The sequence below is a fragment of the Gopherus flavomarginatus genome, chromosome 15 (genome assembly GCF_025201925.1).
Source record: "Gopherus flavomarginatus isolate rGopFla2 chromosome 15, rGopFla2.mat.asm, whole genome shotgun sequence".
Lineage (NCBI taxonomy): Eukaryota > Metazoa > Chordata > Testudines > Testudinidae > Gopherus > Gopherus flavomarginatus.
The window spans coordinates 21,522,988-21,549,354 of record NC_066631.1 but is presented as its reverse complement, the minus strand read 5'-3'; the positions used below and the strand labels follow the sequence as shown (position 1 = coordinate 21,549,354).

Below are 26,367 nucleotides of genomic sequence, written 5' to 3'. Positions count from 1 at the left end.
CTTCCCTGCCAAGATGGGAAGTGGAGGCCACGGCAATTTTGATGGCAGCTCTTTTTCTGATGTTGTAATCTCTCCCCTAGGCATTGAGCCACCAGCCTATTTTTAAGAGCCCACAATAAATAGCAGTCAGATAGTAACAATTTTTGGTCATTATCAACTTGGGTTGAATTTCATCTACAAATGATGAAAAGCTCCATAATTTTGTAAACTTCTAAATAGCTCAGGAAACTGCTAAGTATTTTTTGTTTTCTTTTTTAAAAAGGGGGATGACAAATGATGAGTTGCCATATGATATGAAGCAACTTTTTATATTTGACTGGAGCTGTTTAAACCAATAGCACCCATCTATGTAATATATAGTGTGCCTAACAAACCTAAACACTTCCTATTTACTAGAGAGTAAAATATAAGTCTGCTGTTCTTGACTTTCCCAGAATTCTTCACTGCACAGTTTGTAGTTGTTGAGAAACACCTGCCACTTATGTTCTACCATCCTTTTTTAAAGTATCATGAAACCACATCCCCAGATCTTTACTCAAAATTAAGACTTCAATGACCTTTCATGCTACTTCATGAAGCAACTTTCCTAGTCAATACAGAAATTAATTTGAAGCACTTCAGTGGGTTGATGCTTTTTGCCCTTGCCATGAACTTTCAAAAATTTTTGATAAAGTTTCTCACATGTGGCCATTAAGGAAACTAAGTAGTCATGGGGCAAAAGGTGAGGTTACAGTATGGATTAGAAACTGGCCCAAGCCAGAGACAGAAAAAACAATTTTCTACCCACTCAAAGGTTAACAGTGAAGAAGCACGTGTGTGTTAGAAGTTGGGGAGGGAGTTATATATGAATCAATGAAAAAGTTGAAAAGTGAGAGTAGTGAAGGGACAATATCCGCTGCTGACAAAATTACTTAGGTTGGTCAGCAATACATATAGAAGGCTGTGGGGACAAGGATCTAACAAAACTACATGAATGGGCAACAGAATGGTAGATGAAACACATTGCTGATAAATACAAGATATTGCAGATCAGAAGGAATAATTTTAACTGTGCATACATATTGCTGGGTTCTAAAATTAACTGTAGCCACTCAGAAAAAGACCTGGACATCATCGTGGATTGATCCACATGCCCTGATTTAAAAAAACAAAACAAAAAACACACAGAGAAAATGTCAGTGTGCATAAATAGGCTAGAACAAATTGAAAATACTATGCTATATATCAATCAGTAGGATATAAAAACTTTTCATGATTCTGGGGAAAAGCTAACCACTAACTGAAGAGGATGAAAAAGAAATTTTCCCCAGGGATCAGTTTCCAAACCTCCAGGGTAATCAGTAAACATGCAGATTTTTATACCACCTTGGTGATTCTTAGTTTTCCCTCCGATGATTCTGGTACTGGGTCAATGGTGGACACAGGATTCTAGGCTAGGTGGACCACTGGTCTAATCCATCATGGCACCATTCTACACTACAGTGGGTTACTATGAAAACAAACTTTACTTTATCTTTACATAGATTAGCCAAGATTCTACACTAAATTTCCTTAGAATGAATGGTGAGGCAAGTGTTGGTACATAAGCCCCTATGTAATTTCCAGTTCCCTTCCTCCACTAGTTTATTTCCACTGTTGAGCACCTAATACATTGTTGTGGCACTTCAGTATTTAAATGTGCAGAGCTTAATTCTGTGAACGGAGTAATTATTGTTAAAGAATATTCTAAGAACTATGGTTTAAAACTAAATTTCCAATGATATTTCAATTAGCCAAAGACATTCAGTTGATTCCTAACTTTCCACGGTGTTCCTGGTTTGTAAAATAAAAATACTTCTATAGAAACCATACCTCTTCAGTTGCATCTTCATGTCACACTTGTAGCCATCACTACTTGACGACCAAGACTAAGTGGATTGAGATAATTAATAATTCCTGGCTGTTTCTTTTGCTTTGAGCTAATCATAGAGAGGACTTAAGTGTTCTGCTCTAACTGTTAGGACTCGATTTAGGCTTGCAGCAACAAAAACCTAAATCTCTGGCCAATCCTTACTGCCAGTTCAACAAAGAGGAGTGAGTGACAGTTTGACATTGAATCAGCAATTTATATTCTACTTGAATTCTTGGTTGAATCAATATGAGTCTGCTCTTCATTTTAAACTGTGCGATATACAATTCCTCTGAATGTCATCAGCAAACATTGGGAATATCACGTAATGAGAGTTAACATTATATGGAATAAACCCATAAATCCCAACTTAAAGCTCAAGATATAATGCCTAGGTATTGTCAACCCACAGGATTACCTAGGTGGTCAGTCTTAGACATCTTTCTTAGACTGAACGAACCAAGTCTAGTGCTAAATTTCATTGCTTTTGTTGGTATAAATCATCCCCTTTCTATCTGGACTTTCCTATATCAGCTTTTGTACAAGTGTAATCTTCATTCTCAAAATTCTATTCAGTTTAGGGTGTTGGGCTCTTTTACAGCTGATTAAAACAGCAGCCTGCATGGACATTAAAGTTTTGTGATTTGTTTGTAAAGATAAAGGCTTGTGATCTTGTCCTTAGGCAAAACACTTTCCTTTCCTCTTACCACCTCAGTTCTACAACAGCTGTCCACTTGACTGCTTCTTCTCACCATAGAAATAGAATATCATAGCGATGAGGCACTTACGATTTATGAAACATTTTGGGACCCTTATGGATTGAAGGAACTATATAAATATAAAACTAGTATGATCGATTCGTTCTGTTATACATGCCAGACTACCCACTGATAACTCCAGCACTCCAAATGCGGAGTGCAGAGTTATTCAGGCAGTTTCCATACACATCAGAAATAACTCAAAACAATGCCCACAGTTCTCTGAAAGTCAGACCAACTAAATGGAAATCCTCCTTCTGTCAAGGCAGATCAAATGCATTTGGGGGAAAATATTGATTTTTCTCTGAGCCTTAACAGATTTTGAGAGTAAAGTATGAGGAACCGGGCAGAGTCTGCAAAGTCAATATGGCATAACCTGATAACACTTATGCCCAAAGACTCATAGGTCACATGGGATTCAAGTATCCTGCCTAGATTCATCCTCGGGTTCAAATTCTGATCGATAGCATGGTAATAAAGAGAACCTATGTTATCATAGAAATCCGCACACCCAAAATGGAATAGGTAAAGAGCTATAAAGAACTCTTCAAGACTATGCTGCTCACACGATGCAAGGGGTTGTGAAATACATGGGACCATAATCCACCATTAGTGTGAAAGCTTCTCTTAAACTATATCTTACTCCATATTGTAAATATATGCCAGAACAGGAGTGGGGAAAATAGATGTTTGTTGCCTGGAACCTTCTAAGAGATCTCACTGACCCAGCCAGGATCAGATTAAATCAAGCTGCCCACTTCCTCCATTTTTAAAAGCTTTGGATTAAATTAAATAAATCAGGCTCTTAAAATACATAAGTATCCTTTATGAGAAGAGAGGGATCTTGACAGGGAGCCACTACAATGGCAGGTCAAACTGTCCTGTATTTCACAGTATTCCTTCCCCATGCACATCAGCTATCCGATGCAGGGGTTCTCAAACTGAGGGTTGGGAGGGTTGGGGGGGTCATGAGCTGTCAGCCTGCACCCTGAACCCCACTTTGTCTCTAGCATTTATAATGGTGCTAAATATAGAAAAGTGTTTTTGATTTATAAGGGGGGGGGGGTCACACTCAGACTTGCTGTGTGAAAGGGATCACCAGCATACAAGTTTGAGAATCACTGATCTAATGCATTATTCTGCACAAATTCTCAGAGATAGATGTCTAAAAAGTAATATTGCAACACCCTGATAAAAAAGCTGTACACTGTAAAATGCTGATTTAAGTGAGTAGAGCAATCACGTAAAACTGTTCTGAAGAATTATAGAGTGAAATAACATTTTTGCCAATCACCAAATGAATGGGAGTAGTGGCAGAGGAAAGGGCTGTGACACTTCTGAATGTGTAATTAAGGGAGGATTGGAACTACTGTACAGAAAAAAAATACTTTCTGCCTCAGGACTAGGCATCTATACAGTCAGTTGCACTCAACTTTTACCATAGCTTGGACAGGCGCTGAAGAGATACAGCATATCATTTTTTCCAGGTGGTTATCCATAACAATCCTTTGTAACTTTCAACAGGGGACTAATTCAGCCCTAAGGACATGTCTACACTACAAGGACTACAGCAGCACAGCTGAAGCTATGGTGTAGACATTACAATGACAGAAGGGGTTTCTCCATTGCTGTAGTAAATCCTCCCCCTGAAGAGGCAGTAGCTAGGTTGATGGAAGAATTGTTCCACTGACCTAGCTGCATCTACAGTGGGCATAGTTCTACCTAAGTCATACAGGATGTGAAATTTTTCACAGCCCTAAGTGACATAGCTAGGTCAACTTACATTTTAGGGGTAGACCAGGCCCCAGTTACACTCGTGTAACTGAGTGATGGCTGGGAAGAGATGTAAGGTCCAGTGATTTAATCGTGAGAACACCTGCCAGCTAGCCCAGGCATTGACATGAATTCCCTCTGTTGCCCTCACTAAGTCTCTTTACCTCTCTACCTCAGCTCTACCCTTTGTAAAACATGGATGATGTTTTAATCACAATGGTGTTGTGGTGATTAGTGTTTATAAAGTGAGGCACTTTGAGGATGAAGCTTGAGATTTTTCAGAAACTGCCTAAGAATTTAGACCCCCAGTTCCCAGTAATTATTATTCAATAAGTTGCAAGGTTCTAGCTGTTGACAGAATTAGGCCCTTGGGTTTATAGAGGTATTACATGTTTCCTTCCTTCAGCTGAAATAACCAGCAACATAACTACTTACTTTTCAAAACATTTTAAGAAACACTGTTACATGACAAAGTTCTATCAGTAGTTGAGCTGGCAAAATAGGAATTCTTACAAGTTCTTTGGCGATACCTGTTAAGATGCAGTATAAATATTTATTACTTCACTAAGATTATCCCATATAAAATTACATTGCTTCCTTCTTGCAGGTCAAACTTAAGCCAAAAAAAAAAAAAAAAGGGTTTTCTTCTAATTAGGAACTGAGGGGGAAGGATGATTCAGGCTTAGAGCAATAGGTTGAGCCTTGAGAGAACTAGGCTTAGTTCACCGCTCTTCCACAGTTTTCCTATGTGACCTTGCCCACATCACTTAGTCCCTTCGTGCCTCAGTTATTCACCTGTAGAATAGAGATAATAGCACATTCGTTTCAGAATAAATACATTAAAGATTGTGAGGTGTTCAGATACTAGGGTAATGGAGGCCAGAAGTAACTTGGCTAGAATTACAAGTGAAACAGAATGGGGCCATTGACTTCCAGAGTTGAAATACCATTTTTCAGACAGTGTAGTATCTTACTTCACAAGCCCCTTTGACTTCATGGGGTAAGGTATTATTCAGCATGAGTAAGGATATCACAATCTAGTCCAGAGATAGCGAGCTAGAGCTTAAAAAATAGGACTTGTCTCCAGAATTACACTTCTCCATCTTGTTAAAAATATCAAAATCCAATTTTTAAAAGCTATTGGTAGGTTCATTTTTCAGGGCAGTTTAAATTTCTAGCCTGAAATTTGCCCATCAGAATAACCACCTTAAACTTTTAGGTAACAAAATCTGGTCTATGATCAAGCAAGGGAACAGGTTCTGATTCTCAGAGGTTTTAGATGTGTCACATTACTGAATTCAATGGACATTCTGATATCATGCTAGTGTAACTCTATTGATGCAATATTCATCAATATAATATTAAGTGATTAGTGTAAAACCTGAGAGAGAGAGAAATCAGAATAAGGCCTTTGAACTAATCAGCTTTAGGCTTACTTTTGAGAGTTAGAGAAATTCAAGACATGTTTCAGGTTACACCACCATTCCCTCAATGGATTACATAAATTTCATCACTGAAGCTTTTAATCCATGCATTGATGTTAAGCAATTCAGAACAAAATAAAAAAATAAACAAACAGAAATCAGAGACATAAATGGACATAATTTTTTATACGCATCAGTTCTTCTAGGTCCAGCTACCTACTCTCAGTGTACTACTCCAGGACTTGATTCTCATAATAGAAACCTATAGACTTGCAAACACTGTTGCATCATATTCCAAACAAGTTCAAAAGAAAACTCTCTCCTTTACTTTAACTGGAAATTGATTTTATAACTGTGTGCCAAATCCATAGTGAGAACTTCTGTAGTTTCCCTTAAAACTACAAAAAGCCATCAGTTGGTATATAGTCTATGGCAATACCACACAAACATATAGCTGGAGTAACTTTGCCAATGTCCGTTTAAACTGACTGCACATTTATTGTTAGATTGCATAAAAGGATTGCAACTGTGCAGTTACACAGGGTCATGTATCTGTTGAGTCAATATTCAGGCTGATGGATATTCTAATTCATTAACTACACTGCACTGCCTGTACTGGTTTGACATCGGGCAGTTCTGTGTTTAGATTTGTTTTTCTCAAGTGACAGTAGCTCCCAGGTGGTGACTATTAAACATTTCCTTGTCCATCTTATGACTAAAATTGTAAAGAAAAATATCAACTATACAAATGTGTGTAAGTGATTAAAGGTTTTGTTCCTAACCTACAATGAAAAAAGTCTGCCAATTACAAATAGCTAAATGTATTTCAATAACTTTTACCCATTCAACAGACACTTTATTATTAGACATAATTCCCCTTGTTCTCAGTGAATTAAATTAATCTGAACACAGCATCTAAAGGCAGTATGAAACAAACTGAATATAGTAAATACCCATCTCAATAGTTTTGACAATACTTACTATTTCCATTTTTTTTTCTTTTGGAAAAACCAAATCTATCCAAGAAGCACTTTTATTCTTGAACACTTGAGATTCTATTGTATATTCCTCAGATTATCTGGTCTTCATCCCAGATTGCTGTTTGTAAAGAGTTTGCTGGTTGTAGATTCAGATGCTGCATGTTTGATAGTGTTAACCAAATTAGTCTGTGACTGGCACTATGTAATTGAAGAGCCAATCACTGTACATGACAAAAAGTTTGAGTTGCTTCACAGGTGCAAAGACTGACCCACTGACCTGTGCATGAGGAAGAGTGCCATGATTATTTTTAGAAAGACATATGAGTCACAAGAACACATCAGAGTACATTTGATAGTAGTTAACTGTAGTTTGAAGAACTTCCAAAGTACATGTGCTTCAATTCCCATTTTGTGCCTGTTTGTCAAAGGAACAATATCAATGATGGCAGTTTAAGAATATGAAGATATACCTATCTCCTAGAACTAGATGGGACTCTGAAAGGTCATTGAGTCCAGCCCCCTGCATTCACTAGGCAGGACCAAGTACTGATTTTGCCCCAGATCCCTAAGTGGCCCCCTCAAAGATTGAACTCACAACCCTGGGTTTAGCAGGCCAATGCTCAAGCCATTGAGCTATCCCTGCCCCCAAGTTAAATGGTATAACAAACTAATCAAGAAATGGGTTGCCAGGCTTAAATTTCCCACTTAGAGAATCAGTAACTGCATTAAATAGAAATATTTCCCTTTAGATTTTTCTAAAGTAGCTATTCTTTATATATTTGACTCAGCTGAGTGCATTTAATTCTTTGCAGAACATCTCTAAAGAGTTTGTCCTTTTATCTGCCTTTAGAAATATGACGAACAAAGTCTGGCCTCTTTCAAGTGGGAAACAAATCTGCTTCCTCCCCACATGCCTATTCAGCCAATCTACTGTCACCACGATCTGGATTTCCCCTTTATTTTGTTGTGTTTACGTCCCTGAAAACACTGCAGTGCAGCACTAAAGGGATGCTTCTTTGGAAAAGCTGTTGCCTTTAGATGAAACACGTAATAGTTGCTGGTATCCATCCAGGAGGAAGTTTCAAGTCTCACCCCAAATGTGTTTCTAATGGAGCATAATACACTGTGTAGAGGTACCTAAGTATTTTCCAAATAAAAACTATGGCATAAGACTTGTGTTCTAGTTAATGTTCTCTTACAAATTATCCAGATTCAAGCATATTGGAATCTCACAAGCCTTTTTGGGATTGGGCTAAAGCTGTTAAAGTATTCTCATTCAATCCTGAGGCACGCTGTAAGGAATTCTAGGATAATGGTAATGTCCCAAATATCTGATTGCAGACCCACAAAAAAGATCTTCCAAGCTTCAACATAGTCTGAAAATAACAGTCTGCAATGAACCATTTTAGAACATTGCATGGCAGGTGCTGTCGTCTCTTTCATCTTCCAGAAGTGTAAGCCAATGAATGTGACTGGATGCCAGTTGCAAATTCGGGACCATATTGTAAATCAGTGCCAGATTCAGTCATTTGTGAGTGGCATTTCAGGCTTACATCAAGCCACTCCCAAAGCCACAACTGACTCACTAATCTGGACTTGGTTATTTGAATGTTGCTAGTCACCTCTTGCCATATGAAAGAAGTAGAGCGCATAACTACTGCATTTGTCAGTACAGATGCGGCAACAACCAATATTCAAATTCAAGTACAACCTTACATTTAGAAATACATACTCATCTGAATAACCTGATAGAGTATTCTACTGACTTCCTTGGAACTATACACCTCAAGTAAAGTTCCTCAAGTGTGTGGTTGCAGGATTGTGCATTTAGAGATCCTGAATATGAAAGTGGCTATGCATTCTTTCTTCTCACAGAGCAAAAAAGCTAATAGGGAAAAATAAAGTTGCTAACTGGAACTTAATATTAATGCCTAAAGACCTAGCTGTTCAAATTTTGTAATATACAGCACTAAGTGAAGCAAAAGACAGACTATTAATGTTGATTTTTAAAAGAACATAGTTCAAGTATTTTCTCTAGTCCATTTGTTTTAATTTCTTGTACTCTTCCACAGATGCACTGCAATGAGGAGCATCACGGGAATGCCTGTATGAACAATAGACAATTTTGAGTATCATGTTTGGTAGCACAGACCTTCGAAGAAAACCTAACATTACTCCCCAGCTCTGACAATTCTGCCCCATCACTCAACCCTTTTCAGTGGGGGAACAGTTTAGATTAACTGAACGCTAAAGTTGAAAACCACTACTTTCATATACTATTTTTGACACCAAGGAGAAATAGCTTTAATGTAGACACAAGATTGTGCTATTAATCTTGTATTTTCATCTTGAGAGTGATTTCATGGAAAAGTGTATTTTAGTGCCCATCAGAACCGCAGAGTGCCAATAAAGGCAGCACCCCCTTTGAAGTGCAGACTAAAGAAGAGGATGCACATCTGAGCTCAAAAGTACAGTGCATACAGCGGTTTCTTTGACAGTGTTCAGTAGCTGGCATAAAATGAGACCTGGTTAAGCAGATATTTAGCCCTTTTGGCTGAGGGAAGAAAAAAAAGTTATCTTTTCTTTTTAAAGGAAAATAATTTATTTCTCCTACTATTAAGGAAAACTTCTATGTATAACACTGTTAATGTCTGGTTTGAAAGTCACCACTAGTGGGCAGAAATACTCTACCTTTAGCTACCAGCATTCTGTTCTGGTGCCAGTACATTTCTGCATTCACACAGTAATAAATTCTTATCATGCTTGAACTCCATTAATTGTATTACACATCAAACAGATTAAAACAACAGTATTAAAAGTTGCAAAGTCAAGCACTTAAGAGCTAGGAAAAGCCAGAATTAAGGTTGTCTCTGCAACCTTAATTCAACCTGCTTGTACATATGCATTATTATGAACACAATCTTTAATTACATGCTCACATACTAATTTTTCCCACAGGGCCCTGCCTCATTCAGGATGGCTAGAGTTCACTTAATGAGCATTGGGTGCAGTGGATGGCCCCAGGCCTCATGTACTGTACACTACTCAAATTCTACTCTGAAGATAATTTATTAATTTCATTATGGGCTGTATAGCACTCAAATATTTATCAATCTTCTCAACACCCTGGCGAAATTAGAGGGTACCAAAATTAGTGCATATTTTGACCTTGATCTCTGTGCCCGAGTTCCTGTTTGTAAGCATAATGAAACTGTTCCTCTGAAGAACCTCACATAAGAGAAGTATTTCAAGTCACAGAATTTGTGCTTTTCTAACTAGGGAACCCACAACACCTGCTAGTTTAACAGCCCTAACTGATAGGGTGATATGGCCAGAGTGAAATACCTTTATTCATGTTGCATATAATAGTACCTTTGTCTGCTGGACATCCCATGGAATTCAATGTGATGTTTTCACAGACTAAACATTGTTCAATCAGATTAAGTGCATCAGAATCTGACCCTCAGTGATCTGAAATGACAAGGGCTATCTGGAAGCCAAGCTACAGATCCCAGTAAGGTTGAAAGTCATTCACCTAAGTTACATCCAGTCCCTGACCCATGACTGGGCATACAAGGTGCTACAGTAATACAAATAAATAAATTCCATGTAGTGAACAGGAGTCTTTCATCTGAGAGCAGAAGGCCCTGTCTGCTGTGCGTACATATTTAAGAGACTATAGCCCTACAAAAAGTCGGAAGAATTTGCATGTTGTAATGCTTAGCCAAAATTTCCAACTGACAGCTAAGCTGCCCACACTTGATCATTATGTGTTACTATTATAATCAGTCGTCCAATGCACTTACATTCACTTATCCAAAAGAAAGGTACAGGCAGAGTCTGTAGCAATCTAGAATCCTGTGGCACCTTATAGACTAACAGACGTTTTGGAGCATGAGCTTTCGTGGATGAATACCCACTTCCTCAGATGCATGTAATGGAAATATCCAGGGGCAGGTATATATATGTGTGCTAGCAAGCAAGCTAGAGATAACGAGGTCAGTTCAATCAGGGAGGATGAGGCCCTGTTCTAGCAGTTGAGGTGTGAAAACCAAGAGAGGAGAAACTGGTTCTGTAATTGGCAAGCCATTCACAGTCTTTGTTCAATCCTGAGCTGATGGTGTCAAATTTGCAGATGAACTGAAGCTCAGCAGTTTCTCTTTGAAGTCTGGTCCTGAAGTTTTTTTGCTGCAGGATGGCCACCTTAAGGTCTGCTATAGTGTGGCCAGGGAGGTTGAAGTGCTCTCCTACAGGTTTTTGTATATTGCCATTCCTAATGTCTGATTTGTGTCCATTTATCCTTTTCCGTAGAGACTGTCCAGTTTGGCCGATGTACATAGCAGAGGGGCATTGCTGGCATATGATGGCGTATATTACATTGGTGGATGTGCAGGTGAATGAACCAGTGATGGTGTGGCTGATCTGGTTAGGTCCTGTGATGGTGTCGCTGGTGTAGATATGTGGGCAGAGTTGGCATCGAGGTTTGTTGCATGGATTGGTTCCTGAGCTAGAGTTATTATGGTGTGGTGTGCAGTTGCTGGTGAGAATATGTTTCAGGTTGGCAGGTTGTCTGTGGGCAAGGATTGGCCTGCCACCCAAGGCCTGTGAAAGTGTGGGATCATTGTCCAGGATGGGTTGTAGATCCTTGATGATGCGTTGGAGGGGTTTTAGCTGGGGGCTGTATGTGATGGCCAGTGGAGTCCTGTTGGTTTCTCTCTTGGGTTTGTCTTGCAGTAGGAGGCTTCTGGGTACACGTCGGGCTCTGTTGATCTGTTTCCTTATTTCCTCGTGCGGGTATTGTAGTTTAGAGAATGCTTGGTGGAGATTTTGTAGGTGTTGGTCTCTGTCTGAGGGGTCAGAGCAGATGCGGTTGTACCTCAGTGCTTGGCTGTAGACAATGGATCGTGTGATGTGCCCGGGATGGAAGCTGGAGGCATGAAGGTAGGCATAGCGGTCGGTGGGTTTTCGATATAGGGTGGTGTTAATGTGACCATCACTTATTTGCACCGTGGTGTCAAGAAAGTGGACCTCCCGTGTAGATTGGTCCAGGCTGAGGTTGATGGTGGGGTGGAAGCTGTTGAAATCATGGTGGAATTTTTCCAGAGTCTCCTTCCCATGGGTCCAGATGATGAAGATGTCATCAATGTAGCGTAGATAGAGAAGGGGTGTGAGTGGACGAGAGCTGAGGAAGCGTTGTTCCAGGTCGGCCATGAAGATATTGGCATATTGTGGGGCCATGCGGGTGCCCATAGCAGTGCCACTGATCTGGAGATATATATTGTCATCAAATTTGAAATAGTTGTGTGTAAGTATAAAGGCACAGAGCTCAGCAGCCAGTTGTGCTGTGGCATCATCAGGGATAGTGTTCCTGACAGCTTGTATTCCATCTGTGTGTGGGATGTTTGTGTAGAGAGCCTCTACATCCATGGTGGCTAGGATGGTGTTTTCTGGGAGGTCACCAATGCATTGTAGTTTCCTCAGGAAATCAGTGGTGTCGCGGAGATAGCTGGGAGTGCTAGTGGCATAGGGTCTGAGTAGAGAGTCCATATATCCAGACAGTCCTTCAGTGAGAGTGCCAATGCCCGAGATGATGGGGCGTCCAGGATTTCCGGGTTTGTGGATCTTGGGTAGTAGATAGAATAACCCTGGTCGGGGCTCTAGGGGTATGTTGATTTCTTCTGGTGTTAGTGTAGGGAGTGTCCTGAGTAGATGCTGTAGTTTCTTAGTGTATTCCTCAGTGGGATCTGAGGGAAGTGGCCTGTAGAATTTGGTATTGGAGAGTTGTCTGGCTGCCTCCTTTTGATAGTCAGACCTGTTCATGATGACAACGGCACCTCCTTTATCAGCCTCTTTGATGATAATGTCAGGGTGGTTTCTGAGGCTGTGGATGGCATTGCGTTCTGCACGACTTAGGTTGTGAGGCAAGCGATGTTGTTGTTCCACGATTTCTGCCTGTGCACGCCGGCGGAAGCATTCAATGTAGAGGTCCAGGCTGTCATTTCGACCCTCAGGAGGAGTCCATGTGGAGTTCTTTTTCTTGTGCTGTTGGTGGGAGGGCACCCGTGTATCAGTGCACTGTTCAGTGTTGTCCTGGAAGTATTCCTTGAGTCGGAGACGGCGAAAGTAGGCTTCCAGATCGCCACAGAACTGTATCATGTTGGTGGGGGTGGCAGGGCAGAAAGAGAGTCCCCGAGATAGGACAGACTTTTCTTCTGGGCTGAGTGTGTAGTTGGATAGATTGACGATATTGCTGGGTGGGTTAGGGGTACCACTGTTGTGGCCCCATGTGGCAGGTAGGAGTTTAGACAGCTTACAGTCCTTTTTCCTTTGAAGAGAGGTGAAGTGAGTAATGTAGATCTCCTGTCTTATTCTAGTAAAGTCCGTTTGTATAGAAGTTTGGTTATTAATGAGAGTCTCCAGGTTGGAGAGCTCTTTTTTGATGTTTTCCTGTTTGCTGTATAGGATGCTGATCAGGTGGTTCCTCAGTTTTTTTGATAGAGTATGACATAATCTCTCACTGTGGTCTGTGTAGTATGTAGATAGCAGTGGATTTTTTACCTTTAGTCCATTTGGTATGATGTCCATCCGTTTGCATTTGGAAAGGAAGATGATATCTGTCTGTATTTGTGCAAGTTTCTTCATGAGGTTGATGGATTTCCATTCCATACGGCTAAATGCAGTGCCTTGCATGGTGTCAAGTATCAGAGGGTAGCCGTGTTAGTCTGGATCTGTAAAAGCAGCAAAGAATCCTGTGGCACCTTATAGACTAACAGACGTTTTGGAGCATGAGCTTTCGTGGATGAATACCCACTTCCTCAGATGCATGTAATGGAAATATCCAGGGGCAGGTATATATATGTGTGCTAGCAAGCAAGCTAGAGATAACGAGGTCAGTTCAATCAGGGAGGATGAGGCCCTGTTCTAGCAGTTGAGGTGTGAAAACCAAGAGAGGAGAAACTGGTTCTGTAATTGGCAAGCCATTCACAGTCTTTGTTCAATCCTGAGCTGATGGTGTCAAATTTGCAGATGAACTGAAGCTCAGCAGTTTCTCTTTGAAGTCTGGTCCTGAAGTTTTTTTGCTGCAGGATGGCCACCTTAAGGTCTGCTATAGTGTGGCCAGGGAGGTTGAAGTGCTCTCCTACAGGTTTTTGTATATTGCCATTCCTAATGTCTGATTTGTGTCCATTTATCCTTTTCCGTAGAGACTGTCCAGTTTGGCCGATGTACATAGCAGAGGGGCATTGCTGGCATATGATGGCGTATATTACATTGGTGGATGTGCAGGTGAATGAACCAGTGATGGTGTGGCTGATCTGGTTAGGTCCTGTGATGGTGTCGCTGGTGTAGATATGTGGGCAGAGTTGGCATCGAGGTTTGTTGCATGGATTGGTTCCTGAGCTAGAGTTATTATGGTGTGGTGTGCAGTTGCTGGTGAGAATATGTTTCAGGTTGGCAGGTTGTCTGTGGGCAAGGATTGGCCTGCCACCCAAGGCCTGTGAAAGTGTGGGATCATTGTCCAGGATGGGTTGTAGATCCTTGATGATGCGTTGGAGGGGTTTTAGCTGGGGGCTGTATGTGATGGCCAGTGGAGTCCTGTTGGTTTCTCTCTTGGGTTTGTCTTGCAGTAGGAGGCTTCTGGGTACACGTCGGGCTCTGTTGATCTGTTTCCTTATTTCCTCGTGCGGGTATTGTAGTTTAGAGAATGCTTGGTGGAGATTTTGTAGGTGTTGGTCTCTGTCTGAGGGGTCAGAGCAGATGCGGTTGTACCTCAGTGCTTGGCTGTAGACAATGGATCGTGTGATGTGCCCGGGATGGAAGCTGGAGGCATGAAGGTAGGCATAGCGGTCGGTGGGTTTTCGATATAGGGTGGTGTTAATGTGACCATCACTTATTTGCACCGTGGTGTCAAGAAAGTGGACCTCCCGTGTAGATTGGTCCAGGCTGAGGTTGATGGTGGGGTGGAAGCTGTTGAAATCATGGTGGAATTTTTCCAGAGTCTCCTTCCCATGGGTCCAGATGATGAAGATGTCATCAATGTAGCGTAGATAGAGAAGGGGTGTGAGTGGACGAGAGCTGAGGAAGCGTTGTTCCAGGTCGGCCATGAAGATATTGGCATATTGTGGGGCCATGCGGGTGCCCATAGCAGTGCCACTGATCTGGAGATATATATTGTCATCAAATTTGAAATAGTTGTGTGTAAGTATAAAGGCACAGAGCTCAGCAGCCAGTTGTGCTGTGGCATCATCAGGGATAGTGTTCCTGACAGCTTGTATTCCATCTGTGTGTGGGATGTTTGTGTAGAGAGCCTCTACATCCATGGTGGCTAGGATGGTGTTTTCTGGGAGGTCACCAATGCATTGTAGTTTCCTCAGGAAATCAGTGGTGTCGCGGAGATAGCTGGGAGTGCTAGTGGCATAGGGTCTGAGTAGAGAGTCCATATATCCAGACAGTCCTTCAGTGAGAGTGCCAATGCCCGAGATGATGGGGCGTCCAGGATTTCCGGGTTTGTGGATCTTGGGTAGTAGATAGAATAACCCTGGTCGGGGCTCTAGGGGTATGTTGATTTCTTCTGGTGTTAGTGTAGGGAGTGTCCTGAGTAGATGCTGTAGTTTCTTAGTGTATTCCTCAGTGGGATCTGAGGGAAGTGGCCTGTAGAATTTGGTATTGGAGAGTTGTCTGGCTGCCTCCTTTTGATAGTCAGACCTGTTCATGATGACAACGGCACCTCCTTTATCAGCCTCTTTGATGATAATGTCAGGGTGGTTTCTGAGGCTGTGGATGGCATTGCGTTCTGCACGACTTAGGTTGTGAGGCAAGCGATGTTGTTGTTCCACGATTTCTGCCTGTGCACGCCGGCGGAAGCATTCAATGTAGAGGTCCAGGCTGTCATTTCGACCCTCAGGAGGAGTCCATGTGGAGTTCTTTTTCTTGTGCTGTTGGTGGGAGGGCACCCGTGTATCAGTGCACTGTTCAGTGTTGTCCTGGAAGTATTCCTTGAGTCGGAGACGGCGAAAGTAGGCTTCCAGATCGCCACAGAACTGTATCATGTTGGTGGGGGTGGCAGGGCAGAAAGAGAGTCCCCGAGATAGGACAGACTTTTCTTCTGGGCTGAGTGTGTAGTTGGATAGATTGACGATATTGCTGGGTGGGTTAGGGGTACCACTGTTGTGGCCCCATGTGGCAGGTAGGAGTTTAGACAGCTTACAGTCCTTTTTCCTTTGAAGAGAGGTGAAGTGAGTAATGTAGATCTCCTGTCTTATTCTAGTAAAGTCCGTTTGTATAGAAGTTTGGTTATTAATGAGAGTCTCCAGGTTGGAGAGCTCTTTTTTTGATGTTTTCCTGTTTGCTGTATAGGATGCTGATCAGGTGGTTCCTCAGTTTTTTTGATAGAGTATGACATAATCTCTCACTGTGGTCTGTGTAGTATGTAGATAGCAGTGGATTTTTTACCTTTAGTCCATTTGGTATGATGTCCATCCGTTTGCATTTGGAAAGGAAGATGATATCTGTCTGTATTTGTGCAAGTTTCTTCATGAGGTTGATGGATTTCCATTCCATACGGCTAAATGCAGTGCCTTGCATGGTGTCAAGTATCAGAGGGTAGCCGTGTTAGTCTGGATCTGTAAAAGCAGCAAAGAATCCTGTGGCACCTTATAGACTAACAGACGTTTTGGAGCATGAGCTTTCGTGGATGAATACCCACTTCCTCAGATGCATGTAATGGAAATATCCAGGGGCAGGTATATATATGTGTGCTAGCAAGCAAGCTAGAGATAACGAGGTCAGTTCAATCAGGGAGGATGAGGCCCTGTTCTAGCAGTTGAGGTGTGAAAACCAAGAGAGGAGAAACTGGTTCTGTAATTGGCAAGCCATTCACAGTCTTTGTTCAATCCTGAGCTGATGGTGTCAAATTTGCAGATGAACTGAAGCTCAGCAGTTTTCTCTTTGAAGTCTGGTCCTGAAGTTTTTTTGCTGCAGGATGGCCACCTTAAGGTCTGCTATAGTGTGGCCAGGGAGGTTGAAGTGCTCTCCTACAGGTTTTTGTATATTGCCATTCCTAATGTCTGATTTGTGTCCATTTATCCTTTTCCGTAGAGACTGTCCAGTTTGGCCGATGTACATAGCAGAGGGGCATTGCTGGCATATGATGGCGTATATTACATTGGTGGATGTGCAGGTGAATGAACCAGTGATGGTGTGGCTGATCTGGTTAGGTCCTGTGATGGTGTCGCTGGTGTAGATATGTGGGCAGAGTTGGCATCGAGGTTTGTTGCATGGATTGGTTCCTGAGCTAGAGTTATTATGGTGTGGTGTGCAGTTGCTGGTGAGAATATGTTTCAGGTTGGCAGGTTGTCTGTGGGCAAGGATTGGCCTGCCACCCAAGGCCTGTGAAAGTGTGGGATCATTGTCCAGGATGGGTTGTAGATCCTTGATGATGCGTTGGAGGGGTTTTAGCTGGGGGCTGTATGTGATGGCCAGTGGAGTCCTGTTGGTTTCTCTCTTGGGTTTGTCTTGCAGTAGGAGGCTTCTGGGTACACGTCGGGCTCTGTTGATCTGTTTCCTTATTTCCTCGTGCGGGTATTGTAGTTTAGAGAATGCTTGGTGGAGATTTTGTAGGTGTTGGTCTCTGTCTGAGGGGTCAGAGCAGATGCGGTTGTACCTCAGTGCTTGGCTGTAGACAATGGATCGTGTGATGTGCCCGGGATGGAAGCTGGAGGCATGAAGGTAGGCATAGCGGTCGGTGGGTTTTCGATATAGGGTGGTGTTAATGTGACCATCACTTATTTGCACCGTGGTGTCAAGAAAGTGGACCTCCCGTGTAGATTGGTCCAGGCTGAGGTTGATGGTGGGGTGGAAGCTGTTGAAATCATGGTGGAATTTTTCCAGAGTCTCCTTCCCATGGGTCCAGATGATGAAGATGTCATCAATGTAGCGTAGATAGAGAAGGGGTGTGAGTGGACGAGAGCTGAGGAAGCGTTGTTCCAGGTCGGCCATGAAGATATTGGCATATTGTGGGGCCATGCGGGTGCCCATAGCAGTGCCACTGATCTGGAGATATATATTGTCATCAAATTTGAAATAGTTGTGTGTAAGTATAAAGGCACAGAGCTCAGCAGCCAGTTGTGCTGTGGCATCATCAGGGATAGTGTTCCTGACAGCTTGTATTCCATCTGTGTGTGGGATGTTTGTGTAGAGAGCCTCTACATCCATGGTGGCTAGGATGGTGTTTTCTGGGAGGTCACCAATGCATTGTAGTTTCCTCAGGAAATCAGTGGTGTCGCGGAGATAGCTGGGAGTGCTAGTGGCATAGGGTCTGAGTAGAGAGTCCATATATCCAGACAGTCCTTCAGTGAGAGTGCCAATGCCCGAGATGATGGGGCGTCCAGGATTTCCGGGTTTGTGGATCTTGGGTAGTAGATAGAATAACCCTGGTCGGGGCTCTAGGGGTATGTTGATTTCTTCTGGTGTTAGTGTAGGGAGTGTCCTGAGTAGATGCTGTAGTTTCTTAGTGTATTCCTCAGTGGGATCTGAGGGAAGTGGCCTGTAGAATTTGGTATTGGAGAGTTGTCTGGCTGCCTCCTTTTGATAGTCAGACCTGTTCATGATGACAACGGCACCTCCTTTATCAGCCTCTTTGATGATAATGTCAGGGTGGTTTCTGAGGCTGTGGATGGCATTGCGTTCTGCACGACTTAGGTTGTGAGGCAAGCGATGTTGTTGTTCCACGATTTCTGCCTGTGCACGCCGGCGGAAGCATTCAATGTAGAGGTCCAGGCTGTCATTTCGACCCTCAGGAGGAGTCCATGTGGAGTTCTTTTTCTTGTGCTGTTGGTGGGAGGGCACCCGTGTATCAGTGCACTGTTCAGTGTTGTCCTGGAAGTATTCCTTGAGTCGGAGACGGCGAAAGTAGGCTTCCAGATCGCCACAGAACTGTATCATGTTGGTGGGGGTGGCAGGGCAGAAAGAGAGTCCCCGAGATAGGACAGACTTTTCTTCTGGGCTGAGTGTGTAGTTGGATAGATTGACGATATTGCTGGGTGGGTTAGGGGTACCACTGTTGTGGCCCCATGTGGCAGGTAGGAGTTTAGACAGCTTACAGTCCTTTTTTCCTTTGAAGAGAGGTGAAGTGAGTAATGTAGATCTCCTGTCTTATTCTAGTAAAGTCCGTTTGTATAGAAGTTTGGTTATTAATGAGAGTCTCCAGGTTGGAGAGCTCTTTTTTGATGTTTTCCTGTTTGCTGTATAGGATGCTGATCAGGTGGTTCCTCAGTTTTTTTGATAGAGTATGACATAATCTCTCACTGTGGTCTGTGTAGTATGTAGATAGCAGTGGATTTTTTACCTTTAGTCCATTTGGTATGATGTCCATCCGTTTGCATTTGGAAAGGAAGATGATATCTGTCTGTATTTGTGCAAGTTTCTTCATGAGGTTGATGGATTTCCATTCCATACGGCTAAATGCAGTGCCTTGCATGGTGTCAAGTATCAGAGGGTAGCCGTGTTAGTCTGGATCTGTAAAAGCAGCAAAGAATCCTGTGGCACCTTATAGACTAACAGACGTTTTGGAGCATGAGCTTTCGTGGATGAATACCCACTTCCTCAGATGCATGTAATGGAAATATCCAGGGGCAGGTATATATATGTGTGCTAGCAAGCAAGCTAGAGATAACGAGGTCAGTTCAATCAGGGAGGATGAGGCCCTGTTCTAGCAGTTGAGGTGTGAAAACCAAGAGAGGAGAAACTGGTTCTGTAATTGGCAAGCCATTCACAGTCTTTGTTCAATCCTGAGCTGATGGTGTCAAATTTGCAGATGAACTGAAGCTCAGCAGTTTCTCTTTGAAGTCTGGTCCTGAAGTTTTTTTGCTGCAGGATGGCCACCTTAAGGTCTGCTATAGTGTGGCCAGGGAGGTTGAAGTGCTCTCCTACAGGTTTTTGTATATTGCCATTCCTAATGTCTGATTTGTGTCCATTTATCCTTTTCCGTAGAGACTGTCCAGTTTGGCCGATGTACATAGCAGAGGGGCATTGCTGGCATATGATGGCGTATATTACATTGGTGGATGTGCAGGTGAATGAGGGGCATTGCTGGCATATGATGGCGTATATTACATTGGTGGATGTGCAGGTGAATGAACCAGTGATGGTGTGGCTGATCTGGTTAGGTCCTGTGATGGTGTCGCTGGTGTAGATATGTGGGCAGAGTTGGCATCGAGGTTTGTTGCATGGATTGGTTCCTGAGCTAGAGTTATTATGGTGTGGTGTGCAGTTGCTGGTGAGAATATGTTTCAGGTTGGCAGGTTGTCTGTGGGCAAGGATTGGCCTGCCACCCAAGGCCTGTGAAAGTGTGGGATCATTGTCCAGGATGGGTTGTAGATCCTTGATGATGCGTTGGAGGGGTTTTAGCTGGGGGCTGTATGTGATGGCCAGTGGAGTCCTGTTGGTTTCTCTCTTGGGTTTGTCTTGCAGTAGGAGGCTTCTGGGTACACGTCGGGCTCTGTTGATCTGTTTCCTTATTTCCTCGTGCGGGTATTGTAGTTTAGAGAATGCTTGGTGGAGATTTTGTAGGTGTTGGTCTCTGTCTGAGGGGTCAGAGCAGATGCGGTTGTACCTCAGTGCTTGGCTGTAGACAATGGATCGTGTGATGTGCCCGGGATGGAAGCTGGAGGCATGAAGGTAGGCATAGCGGTCGGTGGGTTTTCGATATAGGGTGGTGTTAATGTGACCATCACTTATTTGCACCGTGGTGTCAAGAAAGTGGACCTCCCGTGTAGATTGGTCCAGGCTGAGGTTGATGGTGGGGTGGAAGCTGTTGAAATCATGGTGGAATTTTTCCAGAGTCTCCTTCCCATGGGTCCAGATGATGAAGATGTCATCAATGTAGCGTAGATAGAGAAGGGGTGTGAGTGGACGAGAGCTGAGGAAGCGTTGTTCCAGGTCGGCCATGAAGATATTGGCATATTGTGGGGCCATGCGGGTGCCCATAGCAGTGCCACTGATCTGGAGATATATATTGTCATCAAATTTGAAATAGTTGTGTGTAAGTATAAAGGCACAGAGCTCAGCAGCCAGTTGTGCTGTGGCATCATCAGGGATAGTGTTCCTGACAGCTTGTATTCCATCTGTGTGTGGGATGTTTGTGTAGAGAGCCTCTACATCCATGGTGGCTAGGATGGTGTTTTCTGGGAGGTCACCAATGCATTGTAGTTTCCTCAGGAAATCAGTGGTGTCGCGGAGATAGCTGGGAGTGCTAGTGGCATAGGGTCTGAGTAGAGAGTCCATATATCCAGACAGTCCTTCAGTGAGAGTGCCAATGCCCGAGATGATGGGGCGTCCAGGATTTCCGGGTTTGTGGATCTTGGGTAGTAGATAGAATAACCCTGGTCGGGGCTCTAGGGGTATGTTGATTTCTTCTGGTGTTAGTGTAGGGAGTGTCCTGAGTAGATGCTGTAGATGCAACAAACCTCGATGCCAACTCTGCCCACATATCTACACCAGCGACACCATCACAGGACCTAACCAGATCAGCCACACCATCACTGGTTCATTCACCTGCACATCCACCAATGTAATATACGCCATCATATGCCAGCAATGCCCCTCTGCTATGTACATCGGCCAAACTGGACAGTCTCTACGGAAAAGGATAAATGGACACAAATCAGACATTAGGAATGGCAATATACAAAAACCTGTAGGAGAGCACTTCAACCTCCCTGGCCACACTATAGCAGACCTTAAGGTGGCCATCCTGCAGCAAAAAAACTTCAGGACCAGACTTCAAAGAGAAACTGCTGAGCTTCAGTTCATCTGCAAATTTGACACCATCAGCTCAGGATTGAACAAAGACTGTGAATGGCTTGCCAATTACAGAACCAGTTTCTCCTCTCTTGGTTTTCACACCTCAACTGCTAGAACAGGGCCTCATCCTCCCTGATTGAACTGACCTCGTTATCTCTAGCTTGCTTGCTAGCACACATATATATACCTGCCCCTGGATATTTCCATTACATGCATCTGAGGAAGTGGGTATTCATCCACGAAAGCTCATGCTCCAAAACGTCTGTTAGTCTATAAGGTGCCACAGGATTCTTTGCTGCTTTTACAGATCCAGACTAACACGGCTACCCTCTGATACTTGTAGCAATCTAGACTTCCTCAGCTTCCTCATCAATTTGCATCAACTTGGACCTATATGGATTAAGCCTCTACTGTTGTCTTTATGTCCCTCCAGTCCATGTGACTCAGACTGATCAAAAAGCATGCCAATTACTGTTTGCAGATAGTTGCCCATTAAGAACTGGATGCGAGGAACAATCAATTTCATGCAGGTCACTGAACAGCCCCTGGTATCACCTTCTGATCACTACTAAATTTAGTTTACAGAACCGCACCTATCCAAGCATGTACAACCTATTTTCTAAAAATGTACATAAAATCAGACAAAATCAGCTATACAACCTCCTATTCCACACCAAGAGTGAACTTCAAAGTCTCTTATTTGGGTTGAAGCAATAGAAGCAGACACATGATCTAACATTAAACCTGCAGTGTCGAGGTGAAAGATTCCATGTATAATAGGCTGATACCAAACTGCAGAGCCCTTCAGGAACTCCCCCTCCTTCCTGTAAGTCTGTAGGAATTTCTAACTTCAGTTTACAGTAAACATTATAAGGAATTTGAAAAAACAAACCAAGCATCTGAACCTGCAATCACAGGAGTACTGTTGCTAAAATGAGTAGCTTGATTGACTTCAAGATTTTGTTTGATAAAAATAATTGTTTTCCAGGTTTTTTAGAAAGCTAAGGGGATTACTTTCTCTTCTAAAGTACTTATATGTATAAGTATGTGCAGTATTACTTCAGGATCTTAACAGGGATTTTTTAAAGCAAGTGCTTGATGCTATGGCTTATTCTCGCTCATTTCTATACACCTGTTTATTGGGACTTTACAATTGCTTTGATAATCATGGCACCCACAATGAAGTATTTCCAGTAGAATGTGTAAACACTTAGAATAAACTCACCAACATAAAAGTAGTCACAAGTGAAATGCTTGCATAGATAAATTTATTAGTGAATGGGAAATTAGTTATTCCCCCCTCACCCCGTTTTTTTTAAAATAAACTAGACACCAGTTCTTTGCTCCTGAAGTGACAAGGAATTTTAAATATACTTGTATTTTCTTTTTTTAAAAAACAAAATTGTGAGGCAAGTATATGAACAAATATCAAGTAGTAAAAATGACCCTTTCAATTTATATTCTGAATGGAGAATCTCTTGCAAGTAAGCGTCAAAAAAGTTACACACTTTTTTGGTTGATGTAGATAATCAACTTCTATCAACAGCACTATCGGATATTTTTCTTAAATAGAATAATCTGTACATTTCTATAAATAAGTTTTATTACTAAATACTAGAAAACAGCTATTAAATAAAAATACATTTTACTTAAGAACTGACCATTTCAAGTCAACCAACTGTCAGTATTTTGCATAAAGACTTCCATAGTCACTCCTATGTCCGAACTTAAGGAAAGGTAAAGAAATTTGTTTATTAATTAAGATGAAAATTTCAATAAATTTCTTGATAGCTGATTTGTAAGAGTCCATGAATAGTCTTTTACAAGTGTTTTCAGGATAAAATTACTGAATCAAGATCTCATTGAGCAATCCCAAACATAATGCAACTAAAAGAAGCCTATTTTTCCTATCTGCTTTTGCCATGGATCACCATTTGCAAAATACAATCTGAAGAAAATTTCACAGTATATTTGGACAGCATCAAGCAGGAATATCCTTCAACAGATGGCATACATTGTAAATCTTGCTAAATATTAAGAAGCATTTCAATTAGTTACATTTTAATATATAACTTGCTTCTCAGACATTTTAAACAAGAACATTTTAATATGTAATGAGTCAGTAAGCTGCAGTACTAAAAAGTTGCAACATTTAACATTATCTAAAGCAAAACAATATTTGTAACCATCTTAAAACAGAAAAATGAGATGTAAGCCATGTTCTAAGAAGGCCCTCTTTCTTCTTTTTCTATTTCACTTTAAGTGTAAATATATCTACATAAACATACTCAAATGAGAAATCAAAATACAAATTATAAATATTTTACACAGAAATGATACAAAAACAAAAAACCTGTAACATTAAATTCAACTATTTTGGTTAAGTTTGAAATGTTTAAAACTTTACAAGCAGCAATTTATCTGTTATGATAGCCATTACTAAACTCTTCATACTTGTTACATAAATTCACAAAAGTAAATTTTGTAACAAATCAGTGTATTAGCAAATCCAAACATTATGCACTTAAGGAAACCTCTTCATTTCTATCTTTTCTCACCACCACAGGCAAACATTTGAAAATAAAGAGCAAAAATCAAGACTTAAAGAAACAAGATGAAATGTGGCTTATGCCAATCTGGTCAAAGTTGTAAGGCTAAAATGCTCTGTCTGTTTTAGTTTCATATGCACAATAAATTTTATTTTGGAATATCTTCCCAAATTGTTCAAATACCTGATCTGTACTTCATTATTGCATTTTTATACCAGGAAAACATTGCAGCCACTGTCTTGATTATATAGATTAGGCACACATTTTAAGCAATTAAGCACCATAAATCTGATAAAGTAAATAGAACAATAAACTTCACAATAACTAGTGTTCCCCCCGCAAAAAAATCTAAGAATTCTAACAATGCAACAAGCAGAAATGGACTTAAGTGCAATCTTCTAAACAATTTTTACGGGCTGGGGAAGGGGTTTAAAAACAGTTCAAATTTTATAGTCACTATTAACAGAATGCTATTTGGTTGCTTCATAAGCTTTATGGAAGTGGGATTTCACCCTCAAATTAAAAACAATTGTATAATATCTTTAAGCGCAAATTGATTTTTAAAATAAAATGAGGCAGTGTTAGTTGGAGAGAATTTTTTTCATATAAAAACTGGATTGAGCAAGATGACTAACCAGTAAATGTTTTATTTAAAGTTATGGCTACAGCGCCTAAAAAAAACAGTGCTCAGAGAATCAATTATTCTGTTAACAAGAAGAGAACACAAATGTGGTACTAAAATTCTTGAATAAAATTGCATTAGGAGTGGAAAAATTATACCAAATAGCCAAAACTCAATAGTTCCACAATTCCCTAATTAAATTCTGTGTTTATAACACTGAAATGTGAAAAAATGGAATTCCCAAATCACTTTAGTTCAAAACCATTAAAAGCAGGCTTCACGCTGACAGATCCATGTGGTTTCTGATGAAAATCCAATTGATTTCCCATATACACTTTGATTTACAGATCTGATTAAACATTCGGTGCCATTGTGTTTTCACCTTTAAATCACTAATCATAAGTCAGCATTGAACATCATGTGTAACATGGTGTAAGGCATCTTTTACCAAAAAAAGAGTTAGGATATTTGGTTTCACTGCAGATGTGATTTGGAGCCTGAAGATTCTTAAGCTCTTGGAATGTGCTTGCTAAGATAATGTAGCTGCTAAGATAATTCCAAGGATCACAAGCAAGACAGTTACACAAATAATTATGAAGGTCATTTTCTGCAAAAAAGACAAAAATCTAGATTAACGTATCATATCAGATTTTAAATCTATTTTAAGTAGTACATGCACATTCTAGAACCATAGCAAATAGTATATATGGATAGAAAATGTTGACACATAATTGAAGATTTTTGAAAAGCACCCCAATACAATGACATACTTATTGCCAGTATTTCTCTTCCACAGCAGTCTTAATTTAACTTTTGAATATTTGCCTAACACCTATGTGTTTTATTTCATGGCAAACTCGTATTTAAATCCATAAACAACTTCTGTTGATAAATTACTGTTTGCTACATATGGAAGCTGAGGGTTGATAAAGCATGTTTATGTCTGCAGTCGTAACGGGAGATTTGCAAAACTGCTTATCTTCTCCTTTTCTTGGATACTTGTTGTTCATTCTTAACACATACTGAGTTGAATAGAATGCAATAATAAAGGCAATAAGCAACTATTACATATTTGATAGCTCATCATTAATTATTGCAGGAACAAAATGGGTTCGTTAGACTAAATGTGTCACGTAGGCTAATGTAAGATTAAGTGCTCCTGATTCTATGGTTTAATATGCAAATGACAGGATTTACTAAACTACAAACTGAGATGGTATTGTATTAGTGACAACAAAAACACATGTTAAAAAGTGATAGTTTAAATAACTCTTCCTGATGAGCTGTATGAAAGAGAATGCTGCTTTTAATTATGTCAATATTTCCAGGTTTTAAAGATACAGAAGTAGCCATTGGCTGTTGTGAAGGCCAAAAGTGTAACTGTGTTCACAAAAGAATAGGTAAATCCATGAAGGATAGGCTGATCAATGGCTATAAGCCAAGAAGGTCAGGGACACAGCCCCGAACTATGGGTGTGTCAACCTCCAACTGCCAAAAGCAGAGGATGGATCACTCAATTGCCCTGTTCTGTTCATTCTCTCTGAAGTATCTGCCAATGGTCACTCTCTGAAAAC

The 26,367-nt window shown here is 41.3% G+C and overlaps 2 protein-coding genes across 10 annotated transcripts in view; both read right to left on the bottom strand.

Moving 5' to 3' along the window:
• RIMBP2 (RIMS binding protein 2) overlaps positions 1–6,975 on the bottom strand; it is a 349,201-nt gene extending 342,226 nt beyond the window's left edge. For all 6 annotated transcript variants that reach the window (XM_050923458.1, XM_050923459.1, XM_050923460.1 and 3 more), the window contains exon 1: positions 6,825–6,975. In XM_050923458.1, the coding sequence (XP_050779415.1) occupies positions 6,825–6,833 (9 nt within the window). In that variant the 5' untranslated portion in view covers positions 6,834–6,975. The remainder of the gene's footprint in view (positions 1–6,824) is intronic.
• A 15,854-nt stretch (positions 6,976–22,829) lies between these two features.
• The window catches only part of STX2 (syntaxin 2), a 54,760-nt gene continuing 51,222 nt past the window's right edge, over positions 22,830–26,367 (bottom strand). For 3 of the 4 annotated variants that reach the window (XM_050923552.1, XM_050923553.1, XM_050923549.1), the window contains one exon: positions 25,315–25,400. Coding sequence is in view for 1 of the 4 variants with exons in the window: in XM_050923550.1 (XP_050779507.1) it covers positions 25,323–25,400 (78 nt within the window). In the remaining 3 variants the exon portion in view is untranslated. Of the gene's footprint in view, positions 25,401–26,367 lie in introns of all 4 variants that reach the window. The other variant, XM_050923550.1, reaches the window with a different exon arrangement.